Genomic DNA, 16,980 nt, shown 5'->3' on the forward strand with positions numbered 1-16,980 from the left:
TGTCATCCCAAAGGTGTTGGGAGTCAGAGCCCTGTGCTGGTGTGGCAAGACACACAAAACTGGGGCTTTGGGCCCTCCCCCGAAACTGTTTGTATTAAAACTGTATTAAATAGTAATACTTTTGTCTCACATGCGCTCATCAATTAAAACAATGTTTCACTCTTTACTCCTCGATTATGAATGTAGATTAATTTTTTTTTAAACGTGACACTTGAGGAGGTTTAACTTTTGCATTAATGCTAAATATATCGAGAAAGTTCGGACCAATAATTAATTATATTAATTAACCTTCTATTATTTTGGCCATTAATTCATCAACCGAGTTGTTCTAAAACGAGGAGAAATTAGAGCTTCTCTGTCGAGTCATCACGAATAACGTTACGCTAATTAAATTAAGCTAGCTAGCTAAAAACGAATTTAAATTAATTCGGCCAAATTCATTTTTAGCTAGCTAGCTAAATTAATTTAATTAGCGTAACGTTATTCGTGATGACTCGACAGAAACGGTGTTCCCTAGCTACCTACACCTTTTTTTAAATTTATTTATTCATTTATTTCTGTTTGTGTTAGCATTTTGGTTTGAAATCTAGATTTAAACCCAGTTTTGCTAAACCTATTATGTACATATATATTATATTATAATAAACGTCTTACCTTACAGCGGAGGTGGCGAAGACCTGGCCCTTGGAGCCCACTGACAGCACAACGATGGAGGCGACAACCACAATCAGATCTGCATTGGCAGAGAGCGACGTAAGTATGAATACGGCATAAACAACTATTAGGAAATGATCATTGTTGTTGTTTTTGATTAACAAGTGATTCTCAGTTGAGGTGAAAGGAGTTACAAATTAATGCTAATGCTAATAGTCATTGTTGCATTTTTATTCTTTCTTTTTTTTTGATTTTAAGAATAAAAAGATGAAGGTAGAGAGAAATATTGCGGTGCCAGATTTAATTTCATGCTGAATTTGTCTGGAGGTGTCTCATTTTGGGATGCGGCTCAGGATATATTACAGATATTGTTTAAATACTGTGTGTGTGTGAGGAGCGACACGTCTGTTTGTGTGTGTGTGTGTGTGTGTGTGTGTGTGTGTGCGCGTGCCCACCTATAATAGATATGGGCTTCCTGGCAAAGCGCAGTCGGCCGCAGATGCCGACGTATTTACTGCGGCAGCCGGCCGACCAAAGGCGGACGAAATATTCCACGCCGAAGAACACCACGAGGACGATCTCCTGCCAGACAGAGATCAGGGGGGAAAAACACAAATGAGCCTGAAGGACATCGGGCGCTGTTGCATGTTATTGAATGCAACACCTGAACAGCTGCTCAGAAAACAGACGCACAACTTCTTTTATTTATTTTTTTCTTCCTTTTTCTCTCCAAGTGCAGCTTCTCCATCTAATTCAATTCAATAAAAGGATTATTGATTCTCAATCAGGAGCCGCGGCCATTTTGTCCCCGTTTAATTTGCACCGCGCCGTCGAATTCATTCTCCATTTCCGCTCCTGGAGAAAAAATAGGCATACTACATACAGATATCGAGAGTGTGATATGAGACTAGATATTATCTTGGATTGTGGAAATCGTAATACGGCATAAGTGTTTTTAAAGGCTCCATTACAGGTCATTTTTCTGTCATTATAGTCACATTACTCATGATTATTTATCAGATTTCATTGTGTAAATATTTTGAGAAAGCACCAATAGTCGACCCTACAATATCATGGCAGTATTGCCTTGATATTTGACTTTCCCCATAACCCATCCACACATGCATGCTTGAGTTTGACCTCTGCTTTTAACCCCGCGCAAAGCATTTTAAGGATGCTGTGAACCTCCCGGGAAATAAGTCGTCTCGCTCAGGGACTCCTCCGACACGCCGAGCCGGGGATTGATCCGCCGACCTTGCGTTTGAAAGACAACCACCCCCCCGCCCACCCCGTACCCGCTGAGAGGGCCACGCTCCACGGCGAAAGTTAAAGCGAGAGATAGATACCGGAAATACAAGGAAATAACCACAAACCCCCAAAACCAGAACACTTTATTACTAAAAAGTGTGTAAATTAGTGACTTTCAGAGGTGCTGGGAGGCGGAGCTTACAACATTTAGCCATTAGCTATTTCGCCCCGTTTCTAGCCTTCGTGCTAAGCTAAGCTAACGGGCTGATATTCCTTGTGCCACATCTGGATCACTCCCTTCCTATCCTTTCTCTTTCTTATTCTCGTTACTTATTTGCACGACAATAAACAGAAACGAGCAGCAACACGCTAAAACACGAAGCTCACACAATTAAAGGCTTCTCAATTAAAGCAGCTCCATTGCAATTCCTCCGGGGTCACAGCAAAGCTCTGAACTAGAAAGCACACGGTACAAACAAAAAAGGCGTCCCCCCCCCCCCCGTCGGGACGGAGGATGGAAAAAAGATGAGTGTTTGAGATTTTGGTAGGTTCTTAGGAGGCGTGGTAAATATTAATTATTCATTATCTGTGTCGAAGAGGAAGAATAAGAGGATTACTTTTTCTCCTGGGTGGCGATAAATTCCGAGATTTTGTGGGTTGTTTATCAACAAAAATATCACACTTTTTCCTCCATAATTACAGGCGGGGTTCGTCAATGCGACTCGTAGGGGTTCGAGGCCGCGATGCGCCTGGATCACGGAGGTTAAGCCGGGGGTTAAGGGGTTTTCATCCCCTTAACCCCCCCCCCCCCCGAGGTCAAGGTGAACTTGGCACACGCCGAACGCTCCGAGCCTCTTATAAGAAAATCCTCAAGCTCTTTTTTTTAATCCTTTTTCATGAGGTTTTTCTTTTGTCGGAGCTCTCGAGTGGATCACCCATCGCCCCCGAACAGTTCCTGCACTCAGCAGCCGGTTAACTTCCCCCCCCCCCCCCCTGTTTACTATTGAATGTAGAGGAGGAGCTGTTGTCCTCTTCGGGCCAGCGGGACACCCCCCAAAATTGTTTGCAGGGGAGGGGGAAACAACAAAAGGTTGATGCAGCCCGACCCTAAAGTGTCGGGTAGGTCGAATAAGACAATTGCTTTTTAAACGACAAAAAAACAGAGGGTTCGATATTTGTTGTTTTCGCGACATCCTCCCCAATCAATCACAGTAGTTGGACTTTGATTTCTCCAACTGTCTACGCTCTAGTTCCTTCTTTTCTTAAAGGTTAACCAGCTGATAGGTCATTTCAAAGAAGTTTTACAATGACCCGAAAGGCCTCAAATCGATTGCGTTGATCCGCGTGCATCGTTAAAAATTCTTTTGATTCATCAATGAGGATGCAAGAAGATCGGAATGGGGCCAAAGGAACCGAAGGAAAAGAACCGTGCGGAGCAGACGGTGAACGTCAAAGCAGAGATCAGATCAGGGGAACGAGAACTACAGGCAAACGGTGCTTTTACATGAAAACATTTAGATTACACAGAGATTTAGATGGTTTTCAAGTCGCAATGCGTTTCGGACACGCGCCGGTTCACGGAGCGCCGAACCGGATCATTAAACACGCCGAGGAGTCCTCCTGGAAACGGCCTGTTGTTTACACTCAAAGTGCTGCTCGGACCCAAACACATCCGAAAGGTCTCGCACGCCCCAAAAAAAAGAGAGAGAAAAAACGTGGGATGCATGCAAGTTCGTACAAATATCTACACAGCTTGATTTCATTTTTAAAAAAGCTGCATTATTAATGTAACAGGGGCTGGCTCTCTTCTTTGTCTCCTCTTTCACTTTACTACCTTTACTCCGGAGCGTTGCATAATATATCCATCGACAATAGAAAAACGCATCGCGTGAAGATTATTAATATTTTTTTCTTTGCACGAAAAGTTATGGATGAACTCGGTGTCGTCACTTTAATTTGTTAGATATTGAGCAGATGTGTGTTTAATGCGCCACAAAGCGAGTTTAACGCGCAGGGACACCAGATTGTTGTGTCCATCTAAGCGCTTCACTAATCCATTTAATCTCTACGGGAGTGGACCACCAAGTCCCAGAGATGGTGATAAGGCAAGTTTTTTTTTTTTTAAACTCTCACATAGTTGTTGCAAGGACTAGATACAGATTTCAGTGACTTCACATCGACTTATTGGAACATATCTCGCTGATATCTTTGAAGGGAAAAGAGACCTTGAGAGTCCTAAAAGAAATGGAGAAAAACTATCATATTAGTCGAGTCACTCTGTCCGACTTTATATAACCCCGGAGTAGAAACTGCCCCGCAACAGAGGCTCTGCAGACTGCAGTTGTGAGAGAGCAGCATACAAAATACGTCTCTTGAATGAAGCAAACTAATTGTCCTGTTTGTTTGGGACCAGGCGAGTTATGGAGGCCATCAATAATCACCAAGCGTGTCAACGCTAATTAATATCACAACCACACCTTCTGCTCGGATCAGCGCTTTGAAGTCTCCAGTCCGGAGCACAGGCATAGAAGAAGTGGGCATAACGACTGTGGGGTCTGAAGTTTGTGAAGCCTCACGTTCTGCCTTTTTGGCCGTCGCCATCTTGGTTTCTTTCGGCAACCGGATGTGACACAAGATGGCGGCTCGACCGAAACTGTCACGGTTCACTTTCAAGGAACTGAGACACGACGTGAAAGGGTTGTAAACGACTTCTGTAAGAGGTTCTGTTAATGTGGCGACTATTTCCCGCAAGCCTTTATTTCGTAAGTCCCTTTGTATGTTTTGGGTCCTTTTATTTTGGAGTTCGGAAGAAGATTTAAATCTCGTAACCGTGACATCGCAAAAAAAAAAGTCCGTTAGTTGGCGAAGTACTGAAGGATAAGGTGTGATAAGTCACTTCATGAACGGCTAAGCACCTAGCAAGGTACTTTGTGTTTTATTTGGGTTTGACTACATATTTAGTGACTTTATTGTTAATTAACTAGTAAAATGTATTGTAATAAGATGCTAATGCTAGATTTTAGCTATGTGCACCCTTTAAGAAAGAGAAAATGTTGTGGTCAATGTCCAGATGTATATATATGAATGTCATTTAATTAATGTTTACACTCATTTCTGTTTTATTTGTTCCATTGGCTCTTACGGTGATTTCTGAAGATTTTATTTATACCATCATTTACTGAATGGACATCATGCTGTAGAGAAAAATACTTGAAACTAGAGATTGAGACCATAAAAAAGTAATAAATCAGACTTCTATACAGTCGGACTTCTTTTAGAAACCCCCTGATAGCCGTTAAAATAATGCAAGTCTAAAGGCAGTTTGGCATTGGATTCACTCTTCGAGGCCCGACAGCTCGACCCCCAGTTGACCCCCAAACCCTGCTCTCCCTTGGAGGTCAGGACGCTCTAATTGGGGATTTAATCAATCGTTAGCTTTTAATTAAAACTTCCGCTAGACATAGATCCAATCGTACGAGACAAAAACCTATTCATTAATGCTTAATCCCAGGAGTTATTCTTTTTTTTTATTGAATCAAATTCAACACTCACCACCCAGAAGAGTGTGGTGTGAGCCAGGGCCTGGTACTGGTCGATGGTGGACAGAACGCTGAGGATGAGGCAGGCCAGAACGATGAGAAACCTGCGGGGCACAAAGCAGACCACATGAGTCCGGATTAAAAGTTACAACGTGGGAACTTTCATTTGGGTTTTTGTTCCCTGAGCACCGGAAGTATTTCCGGAAAAAAAACCCTCTTATTTTACAGGTTGAAGGCGGAGTCTGAACTGAAGGAGTTTGCAGGTGCACGATTTCGTCATCCGACCCCGCCCCTCCCAGGCATTAAAACACAACTTTATAGACACACACAATCTTCTCGCTGATGATCACACGGACGCGTTGCTATCAAAATTGAGAAGAAGTTTCTCGTCTTATAGCTTTTAAAAGTGTCATAATTGGAATAAAAGGAATATTGACGTCTGAACCGGCTCTTGTTCGACACGAATCTCCTCAATAACCCTTTCAACCTAATATTCACGTCAACATTTCAGCTTTTTTTTAAAAATTGTTTTTTTTATTTGAACAGCAAAAAGCTTCAGTCAACATTGGTGTCGGAGCTTCTTAAACAACTTTTTGACATGAAAAAGTATTTTTGAGCAAAACACTCAAGGACAGCTCTCTGGAGGAAATATTGAACTCCTCCGTATGAATGCAAAGCACATAGATAGACTTTTCAAATAATGAACACGCTGGCACACACACACACACACACACACACACACACACACACACACACACACACACACACACACACTCATGCAGTCAACAAACACAGAATTGCTCCTTAACATTCTCTTTACCCCCCCGTCAAGGTCACAAGTATTTCGACTGCGGCGACAATGAGACGTCTGTAACTCCTCAACCTACTTTAAGAGAAAGATATTTTATTTCTCGGAGACCAGGCTGCTGTGACACTTTACCCCCACCGCCCCTGAAAAAAAAAGAAAGAAGCCCCTCTTTGTTATGCGGCCTTGAGTTACTGACTCTTGAGCTCTTATATCTCAGCAATCTGTTTCTTTTTAAAGAGCAGCAGCCTTTTTTTTTTCTTTCTTTTTTACGACCACACAGCTGCGTGTGGTGCTTTTTCGTAACACCGAATAAACTCCCGTGGTTATTTATCACCGCTGTCGGGAGACACATGATGGGGAAAGCATGGCCGACTGCAATATACTGAAAGGTGATGAGCCCTTCTCGAAACTCATAACCTCGTTCACACGCTCCCGTTTTCACTCCGGTGTCGTCTTTGGCGTCCCCGGGGGGGGGGGGGGGGGGGTCATGTTTCACTGTCTGTGTGAGCGAGCTATCTGAGAAAGATGAATTATGAATGCGCACCAGACTTTTGGGAGCCCGGTTGGGCGTGTTTCATTTCATGGGCACAAAATGTGCAAACTGATTCAGGGAGGAGCCTCTGAATGGATTCACGCGACACCGTCTGAACGCGTTTGCCGGTCAGCTGACAGAAGGATCTTCTCGCGATTGGTCATAATACATTAAAAAATTTTTTTTTTAAAAACATTTAAAAAAAAGGCACTTGGAAAGCTATGTGTTCAATTCAAGACTTGGTTATTTTTCTTTTCATAGGCGGTACACAATTAAAGTGATTAATAAATAAGAGATTTCATTGATCAAAACAAATCTTGTCATTAGTAGTTTTAATGATGTGTGTGGAAAAAAGACTTTTGGAACCACAGAGGGCGTCACTTCCTGGTTTCATGTTTTACGTGGATTACACATGATATTGATATCGTGGGATGTAATACAAACAAGTGTAAGAGAACAGAACGCACCAGGTAGGGGGGGGGGGGGGGGCGCGTGGGATACGCTCGATATGGAAGCGGCGTTTTTTCGAGAACGCCGTATTTGCTCGACTGTCATCTCGATAATGTTTTTTTCAAACTATTGTTCAAAAAGACAGCCGTGAAGGATTACAGTCTTGCTCCCATATGAGCACACTTGATGGAAACTATGTGTAGAGGGAGTTTCCAGTCAATGTTTGCACCACGGAGGCTCTTATCGCCGCATGCTACAGCCTGGGTTTATTGAAGAGACTGGCCAGGAATCCAAAATACCCCACTTTAGAGTAACACACACACACACACACACACACATGCTGGACCGTGCACGCCAACACGTCAACACAGATAAAAGACAGTGGAGAGACCTGCTCGGGGGAAGATGAACCAGTGTGCAACACACAGCTAACGGAGCAGCTGCTTCCGTCTGGAAAAAAAAGGAAAAAAAAGACACAAACAAAAATAAATTGGAGCAAATTCGCCCATTAGAAAAGGAGAGGGACGGGAACAAAATTTGCGGCACGAACAAAAAAAAATTGCTCGCGTCGTTAAGGACGCGACCATCTTGTTATGTCCAAAACGTGACAGGCAGAAAGAGGAGATCAAAAGAAACACAAACGCACATCAACATGTTCCACAGACAAACACTCCGATATGCTAACGAGGGTAATTTGTGAGCGCGAAGCGCTGCTTAGATAATTTTTTAAACGCCGAGCGAACGTACACACTCGGCATGCGGGGCACACACGCACACACACGCACACACGCACACACACACACACACGCACACACACACACACACACACACACACACACACACACACACACACACACACACACACACACACACACACTTCTGCCTTTGGATCCGTCTGAGACGATCTTTCCTCCAGTGGGCTCGGCGGAGCAACGGACAACAGACACTTGGCTCGGCTACACAGGCACCACTGAACTCTAAACAAACAACAACAACAACAACAACAAAAAGCTCAAATCATTGCTCCCATCCATTATTGATGGGCAGAGACGGAGCGCGGGGGGGGGGGAGATAGTCGTGACTCGGCTGACCGCGTCGCTCGCCGTTAGCATCAAGCCTCCCGTTTCGGACCGACGGTCACACTTCGTTTGCGTCACTGTTGCTTTTATTTATTTTTTAGAGAAGACGAAAACACAAATGAACGCAGCGATGAAGGATGAGGATTCGAGGCCCGTGTGAGGTCAGAGGTCAAACAGCCGAGCGACCTTGCCGATGTGCTCCGTGTTCTGGAAAAGAGAAGGAGAAAATAGAAGAAAAAAGTGCAGATTTTATAGGATGGAATGTAAAAACAGCTCGAGCAAAAAAAACAACAACAAAAAAAAACCGACAAGAACAACAAGGCGTGAAGTCTTTGCCGGTTTGTTAAATCATTCACGACATCGTGTCAGAGTGGTCGTTCCTTCAACTTGATGCCGTTTGACAGATGCATCTGCTTCAGTTTCATGGAGCCGAGTTTCTGATTTTTAGTTTCCTCCTGATCGACTCATCTATAACCAGCGTGTGGGATGGATCCACGCTGCTGCAAACCAACAAAAAAAAAAGAGGCTGCGCTCGCTGTTCAGACTGCAGCACACAGACACCCAGCGGGATATGCTTTATTAATTGCTCAAAGCTAAAATTACTTCCAGTAGTACGAAAGGTTGCTTTCTTTTCTACCCCCAATGAAACAGACCTGAGTCCCGGCGCCAGGCATGCTGTATCACCACACACACACACACACGCACACACACACACACACACACACACACACACACACACAGACATCAGACATACGCAAACACATGCACTCGGATAAGGACGCGGGTCACTCTGACGTTGGAGTTCTGGCACAGTGATAAGGCCATGCTTGTTCTTCACTGCTGTTCTCCCACTAAAACACTCGCAAAGAACAAGGTACCGAACAGAACCCAAAGAAACCCGCTGGATTGGAGTCTGAACTACGATATACTCTCAAAGCAAACCAACCAGACGTAATCTCATGAAACTACAACTCTAAGTGCTGTGCTTACTAACACCTCAGAGGGCCTCCAGCATGGGGCCCTTCAGCATGGTGTGGCCCTCAAGCATCATGGGGCCCTTCAGCATGGTGGGGCCCTTCAGCAGGGTGTGGCCCTTCAGCAGGGTGTGGCCCTTCAGCAGGGTGTGGCCCTTCAGCATGATGGGGCCCTCAAGCATCATGGGGCCCTTCAGCATGATGGGGCCCTCAAGCATCATGGGGCCCTTCAGGATGGTGGGGCCTCCAGCATGGTGGGGCCCTTCAGCATGGTAGAGCCTCCAGCATTGTGGGGCCCTTCAGCATGGTGGGGGCCCTCAAGCATCATGGGGCCCTTCAGCATGGTGGGGCCCTCCAGCATGGTGGGGCCCTTCAGCATGGTAGAGCCTCCAGCATTGTGGGGCCCTTCAGCATGGTGGGGGCCCTCAAGCATCATGGGGCCCTTCAGCATGGTGGGGCCCTCCAGCATGGGGGGGCCCTTCAGCATGGTAGAGCCTCCAGCATTGTGGGGCCCTTCAGCATGGTGGGGCCCTTCCCAGCATGGTGGTTATCGGTGTTGCCTCCCGGCCAGCAGGCAGAGCTCCGCTCCGTGCCGGAGGAGGAGCCGTTGCTGCCAGGCGTGAAAGTTCTTCACCTCCCGCTGAACGGCGGATCTGGGTCAGTCCGCGGCGCCGCTGGAGTCTGAGCTGAAGGAGTTTTCTGATGAACCTTCGTGATTTCACGGGGGAAGTCATTTTTGATCTTTTATTCTCCATGCGGGTTGGCAAACCGGCATTCTCCAAGCTCCACAAAGTTCTCAGTTCTCTCTGCCATCCGTCCCGCGCCTCGGAAAATGTTGCATGTCTTGTTTTTTTTTTTTTTATGTAGGTCAAACAAGAGGCATCAGTATTGAATTTAAACCAGTTCAAACAGGTCTGAGCTGCAGCAAACATACACACTGTCCCGGCTGGTTTCATACTTAACATCTCAAAGTTCCAGCAGCTGTCTGAAAAAACGTATTGATTTCGTTTCCTGTCATTTTTGTGCAACCTGAGCCATGACAGGAAGGTCAAGGAGCCTCGGTCTAATTTAAAAGTGCAATATTTGAACCGTTGATGCACAGCAGCCACCAGCTCCCACTGTGTGCACCACGGTGCTGTTATTCCTGGTAACGCCCCCAATGTGTTGCACCGCGTTGGACTCTCGCGCCCTCTGACTCACCGAGACTCTAACCTGCTTCGACAGGCCGCGTCCCCTTCCAACACTGTGGGGGGGGGGGGGGGGGGGGGGGGGGGGGGGGGGGTCACAGGGTGGCAGCGGCGGAAAGGGGCCGCTACCACCTCCACAGAACACACACACACACACACACACACACATACACACACACGACAAGTTTAGCTGCCTGCTATCAGTGCCAGCAAGTGGGGCCAGACACTGCACACATGGGGGGGGGGGGTGAGCCAGAGGATCATATCCCACATTCCTAAACCTCTGCCTGAACGGTCCATATTGGATTGTACTGGACCGTCAGGGTTCCCGGATGTGGGCGACACCGTGAAATGAATCCTTTTGCCGTTAGTATCACCTCATTTTATTAAAGCTACCTGACAAAAGCCGTCACGTCCGCTGTCGGCCGGTGAACCGTAATGTGACGTCTTCATGGTATTGCAGCTTTGGCAGGTCCCACACTGGATTACAGCAGGATCTATGTTCATCATATAGCTGTATTATTCATATTTCATTAAACCAGGTAGTCTGACACACACACACACACACACACACACACACACCTGTCATCACTGTCAAGGAAGGAAAACAAGTGCTTAAACGCCCTCTGTGTTGCTGTCCTTAAAACTGCTCAGTGGTGCCGAGGAAAAACATGTCTCACAAATGAAAGATCTTAATAATAATCCGTTAGTACTCCTATGAGGACGTATTTTCTCTTGTCTGTGTTGAATTATGTGGTATTTTTTTAATTTGCTAGACTTATATATATATATATATATGCTTATAATATTCCTGGAGGGACCTCCAGTCCGTGCAGCATCTTTCTAAAATTCACAGGATTAACAATTCTTTGTAGCGAGGTCTTCCAAAAACATGGGCAATTACCTCCCTGTTTAATTAGGATCTTAGAGTTCCAATTACACCCTCGACTACGCCAGGGAAATGGATGATTGTGGAAATAAATGAAAACAAACATAAGAAACCAACACTCACACGGTGAAGTGATACACGAAGCATTTCCAGCCAGACGGCCTTTCCAGAAAGTTGTACACGCGTCCTTGGACGTGCGCGCGGGTGAGCACCGGCCGGACCCCGGCGCTGTACACCGACATGCGCACGGACATCCGGGGGTGAGATAAGTACGGGTGGAGGTGAACGGTCGGCACGTCCGTGTGATTGTTGTCGTCGTCCTCTGGCGTTCGGTCTCTCGTGGCGCAGCCCGCGGGGGGTCCCGGTTCAGGTGCGCAAAACCTGGTTTCCGACAGCTCCAAATTCGGTGGTCTCTTCCCTCGAGCCACACCGGAACACCTCCGCGAGCTCGACATGGTGTCTTTCCCCCGTTCTTCTTCTTCTGGCGCTGGGTGAACTTGTTCTTGTTACTTTTGCACCGGTCACCACGTGCGCTCACCTCCTGCTGCGCGCCTGATGTCACCAGGGCGCATAAAGCGGAGTTATGAATGCTCTAGATCACCAGGACGGTGTTTCTATAATGTAACTGTGCGGGCTCTCTTGGTTGTAGAGGTTATGGCGAGCCCCCCCCCCCCTCCCCCTCTCCCCCTCTCCCCCTCCATACCTCCGTCAGAGCGCTTATCAGCTGGAGAGCTGCGGGCCGCCAGGCTGTGCGCCACGAGTCGCCAGCTGTTCAGAGATTTCTTTTTTGTGTGTGTGTGTGTGTGTGTGTGTGTGTGTTCGAGCAAAAACATGCTCGAAAGCAATCTGCAGCTGATTATGAGTCCATCTTCAGATCCGCGTTACATTTACATCACACCATTAATTAACCGTCTTCCCCTCCCAATAATTACTTTTCACACAAAATGCAAACACTTTTTTTTTTTTTTACAATAATATTTTTGCCACATCATAGACATTCTATACATAACTGATGAGAGTCTGACTAGACATAGATTTAGTGATGTTTTGACAAAACAAAGCTCTCATACGTCAAATTGTGTTGCAATACTGTAAAAGAAAAAAGAAAAAAAGAAGAAGCTTGCATCACATTTAGGTAATCATACACTTAAAGTAACTAAAGGTGAAGGCCTAACCCACATAAACAAAAGGATGACCCCCACCAGCAAAATTAAATATACAAGATTGGAACCTGCTACCATGCTTACATTGATTTTATATCCACTATGGCAAAGAGTAACGGAAAATTAATTCAAGTTTGTTTCAAGGCCTTGAAAAAGTGCAGTAAACTGCATTGCCAAAAAATGTATTTTTAAACACTGATGGTTGTGAATTTATTCATCATTTAGGATGAAATCCCTAAAGAAAAAGAATGTTGATTGGCTGAGGTTTGTGCTGAAGTGTACAGAACAGCCTCTCGTTGTTTGGGATGACATACAGACTACAGTCATTAAACTGTCAGCTGGAAGTTAAGTTGGAAGTGGCACTCTTAAGAGAGAGTCTCCCCATTATGAAGTGCCCTCTGCCCATCCAGTAGAGAAAACATAATGAAGTGCCCTCTGCCCATCCAGTAGAGAAAACATTATGAAGTACCCTCTGCCCATCCAGTAGAGAAAACATTATGAAGTGCCCTCTGCCCTTCTGGTAGAGAAAACATTATGAAGTACCTCTGCCCATCCAGTAGAGAAAACATTATGAATTTCCCTCTGCCCTACTCTGAGAAAACATTATGAAGTGCCCTCTGCCCATCCAGTAGAGAAAACATTATGAAGTACCCTCTGCCCATCCAGTAGAGAAAACATTATGAAGTGCCCTCTGCCCTTCTGGTAGAGAAAACATTATGAAGTACCTCTGCCCATCCAGTAGAGAAAACATTATGAATTTCCCTTTGCCCTACTCTGAGAAAACATTATGAAGTGCCCTCTGCCCATCCAGTAGAGAAAACATTATGAAGTGCCCTCTGCCGTCCCAGTAGAGAAAACATTATGAAGTACCCTCTGCCCATCCAGTAGAGAAAACATAATGAAGTGCCCTCTGCCCATCCAGTAGAGAAAACATTATGAAGTACCCTCTGCCCATCCAGTAGAGAAAACATTATGAAGTACCCTCTGCCCATCCAGTAGAGAAAACATTATGAAGTACCCTCTGCCCATCCAGTAGAGAAAACATTATGAAGTGCCCTCTGCCCATCCAGTAGAGAAAACATTATGAAGTACCCTCTGCCCATCCAGTAGAGAAAACATTATGAAGTACCCTCTGCCCATCCAGTAGAGAAAACATTATGAAGTGCCCTCTGCCCATCCAGTAGAGAAAACATTATGAAGTACCCTCTGCCCATCTAGTAGAGAAAACATTATGAAGTACCCTCTGCCCATCTAGTAGTGAAAACATTATGAAGTGCCCTCTGCCGTCCCAGTAGAGAAAACATTATGAATTTCCCTCTGCCCTACTCTGAGAAAACATTATGAAGTACCCTCTGCCCATCCAGTAGAGAAAACATTATGAAGTGCCCTCTGCCGTCCCAGTAGAGAAAACATTATGAAGTACCCTCTGCCCATCCAGTAGAGAAAACATTATGAAGTGCCCTCTGCCCATCCAGTAGAGAAAACATTATGAAGTGCCCTCTGCCCATCCAGTAGAGAAAACATTATGAAGTGCCCTCTGCTCTTCTGGTAGAGAAAACATTATGAAGTGCCCTCTGCTCTTCTGGTAGAGAAAACATTATGAAGTGCCCTCTGCCCATCCAGTAGAGAAAACATTATGAAGTACCCTCTGCCCTTCTGGTAGAGAAAACATTATGAAGTACCCTCTGCCGTCCCAGTAGAGAAAACATAATGAAGTGCCTCTGCCCATCTAGTAGTGAAAACATTATGAAGTACCCTCTGCCCTTCTGGTAGAGAAAACATTATGAAGTGCCCTCTGCCGTCCCAGTAGAGAAAACATTATGAAGTACCGTCTGCCGTCCCAGTAGAGAAAACATTATGAAGTACCGTCTGCCCATCTAGTAGTGAAAACATTATGAAGTGCCCTCTGCCCATCCAGTAGAGAAAACATTATGAAGTGCCCTCTGCCGTCTCAGTAGAGAAAACATTATGAAGTACCCTCTTCCCATCAAGTAGAGAAAACATTATGAAGTACCCTCTGCCCATCCAGTAGAGAAAACATTATGAAGTGCCCTCTGCCCATCCAGTAGAGAAAACATTATGAAGTGCCCTCTGCCCATCCAGTAGAGAAAACATTATGAAGTGCCCTCTGCTCTTCTGGTAGAGAAAACATTATGAAGTGCCCTCTGCCCATCCAGTAGAGAAAACATTATGAAGTACCCTCTGCCCTTCTGGTAGAGAAAACATTATGAAGTACCCTCTGCCGTCCCAGTAGAGAAAACATAATGAAGTGCCTCTGCCCATCTAGTAGTGAAAACATTATGAAGTACCCTCTGCCCTTCTGGTAGAGAAAACATTATGAAGTGCCCTCTGCCGTCCCAGTAGAGAAAACATTATGAAGTACCGTCTGCCGTCCCAGTAGAGAAAACATAATGAAGTACCTCTGCCCATCTAGTAGAGAAAACATTATGAAGTACCTCTGCCCATCTGGTAGAGAAAACATTATGAAGTGCCCTCTGCCGTCCCAGTAGAGAAAACATTATGAAGTACCGTCTGCCGTCCCAGTAGAGAAAACATTATGAAGTACCGTCTGCCCATCTAGTAGTGAAAACATTATGAAGTACCCTCTGCCCATCCAGTAGAGAAAACATTATGAAGTACCGTCTGCCCATCCAGTAGAGAAAACATTATGAAGTACCCTCTGCCCATCCAGTAGAGAAAACATTATGAAGTACCCTCTGCCCATCCAGTAGAGAAAACATTATGAAGTGCCCTCTGCCCATCCAGTAGAGAAAACATTATGAAGTGCCCTCTGCCCATCCAGTAGAGAAAACATTATGAAGTGCCCTCTGCTCTTCTGGTAGAGAAAACATTATGAAGTGCCCTCTGCCCATCCAGTAGAGAAAACATTATGAAGTACCCTCTGCCCTTCTGGTAGAGAAAACATTATGAAGTACCCTCTGCCGTCCCAGTAGAGAAAACATAATGAAGTGCCTCTGCCCATCTAGTAGTGAAAACATTATGAAGTACCCTCTGCCCTTCTGGTAGAGAAAACATTATGAAGTGCCCTCTGCCGTCCCAGTAGAGAAAACATTATGAAGTACCGTCTGCCGTCCCAGTAGAGAAAACATAATGAAGTACCTCTGCCCATCTAGTAGAGAAAACATTATGAAGTACCTCTGCCCATCAGGTAGAGAAAACATTATGAAGTGCCCTCTGCCGTCCCAGTAGAGAAAACATTATGAAGTACCGTCTGCCGTCCCAGTAGAGAAAACATTATGAAGTACCGTCTGCCCATCTAGTAGTGAAAACATTATGAAGTACCCTCTGCCCATCCAGTAGAGAAAACATTATGAAGTACCGTCTGCCCATCCAGTAGAGAAAACATTATGAAGTACCCTCTGCCCATCCAGTAGAGAAAACATTATGAAGTACCGTCTGCCGTCTCAGTAGAGAAAACATTATGAAGTGCCCTCTGCCCATCCAGTAGAGAAAACATTATGAAGTGCCCTCTGCCCATCCAGTAGAGAAAACATTATGAAGTGCCCTCTGCCCATCCAGTAGAGAAAACATTATGAAGTGCCCTCTGCCGTCTCAGTAGAGAAAACATTATGAAGTACCCTCTGTCCAGTAGAGAAAACATTATGAAGTACCCTCTTCCCATCAAGTAGAGAAAACATTATGAAGTACCCAAAAAAAGACAAAAAGAAACATTTACACATAAATGATAGATGGATCATAAGACCATTAATGCATAATCTGGAGTAATACATAACATATTACTGTTTGCCTCTTTCCTGGCATATGTGTGATTTGTTACAGTTTGAAAGTAACTTCGTCAACCCCGATGTTGGCGTAATCAAAAGGAGGACAAGGTTACCCTGTGTTCTTTCCTTTTTCTTTTTTTTTTGCAGTGACCTTGAACATGCCGGTCCGAGGAGGAGGAAGCGGTTTTTTAATAGGAGTGGAGTGTGATGACAGGATCTGTTGCCAGGTCGGCATTAAACACAACTCTTGCTGCTAGATGCCACCCTGCAGAAAGGGCAGAACACTTGAAGGTCGCCCCTTTATTCGGTTGAGTGAAGGAAATTAAATATTTTGATATAATTCAATATTTAATAAGCAAGCGGCTCGATAATTGATAATCTCCAGAATACCAACATTTCATTGTCTAAGAAATCTTTCAGGTTTTGTGAAAAAAACAAACATTGAATTAGCTGAAAAAATGCATTTTTCGAAGAAACTTGTTTTCTTTATTTTAAGAAGTATGAGAGTAAGTCAAAATCATCACATTTGTATGTTTTTTCTTTGGACTATATTTCATCTACATAAACTCAAGAAAATGGGTCAAATGAATTAATCAAAAATAATAAGCAGATTAATAGATAATGCATATTATTGCAGCCCTACTTAGGCAAATAAGGGATCATTGTGAGAAAGTAATTTTTATTCCAAAACGCGAGACTCAATATATTGTA

At 44.8% G+C, this 16,980-nt stretch overlaps 1 protein-coding gene across 1 annotated transcript in view; it reads right to left on the reverse strand.

The window, feature by feature from the left end:
* kcnq1.1 (potassium voltage-gated channel, KQT-like subfamily, member 1.1) overlaps positions 1–11,815 on the reverse strand; it is a 32,868-nt gene extending 21,053 nt beyond the window's left edge. The window contains exons 1-4 of the mRNA XM_034525274.1: positions 11,484–11,815; positions 5,455–5,545; positions 1,110–1,236; positions 655–733 (exon numbers count right to left, since the gene is read on the reverse strand). Of these exons, the coding sequence (XP_034381165.1) occupies positions 655–733; positions 1,110–1,236; positions 5,455–5,545; positions 11,484–11,815 (629 nt within the window). The remainder of the gene's footprint in view (positions 1–654; positions 734–1,109; positions 1,237–5,454; positions 5,546–11,483) is intronic.
* Positions 11,816–16,980: the final 5,165 nt, after the last annotated feature.

The sequence above is a fragment of the Cyclopterus lumpus genome, chromosome 3, assembly GCF_009769545.1.
Source record: "Cyclopterus lumpus isolate fCycLum1 chromosome 3, fCycLum1.pri, whole genome shotgun sequence".
Classification (NCBI taxonomy): Eukaryota; Metazoa; Chordata; class Actinopteri; order Perciformes; family Cyclopteridae; genus Cyclopterus; species Cyclopterus lumpus.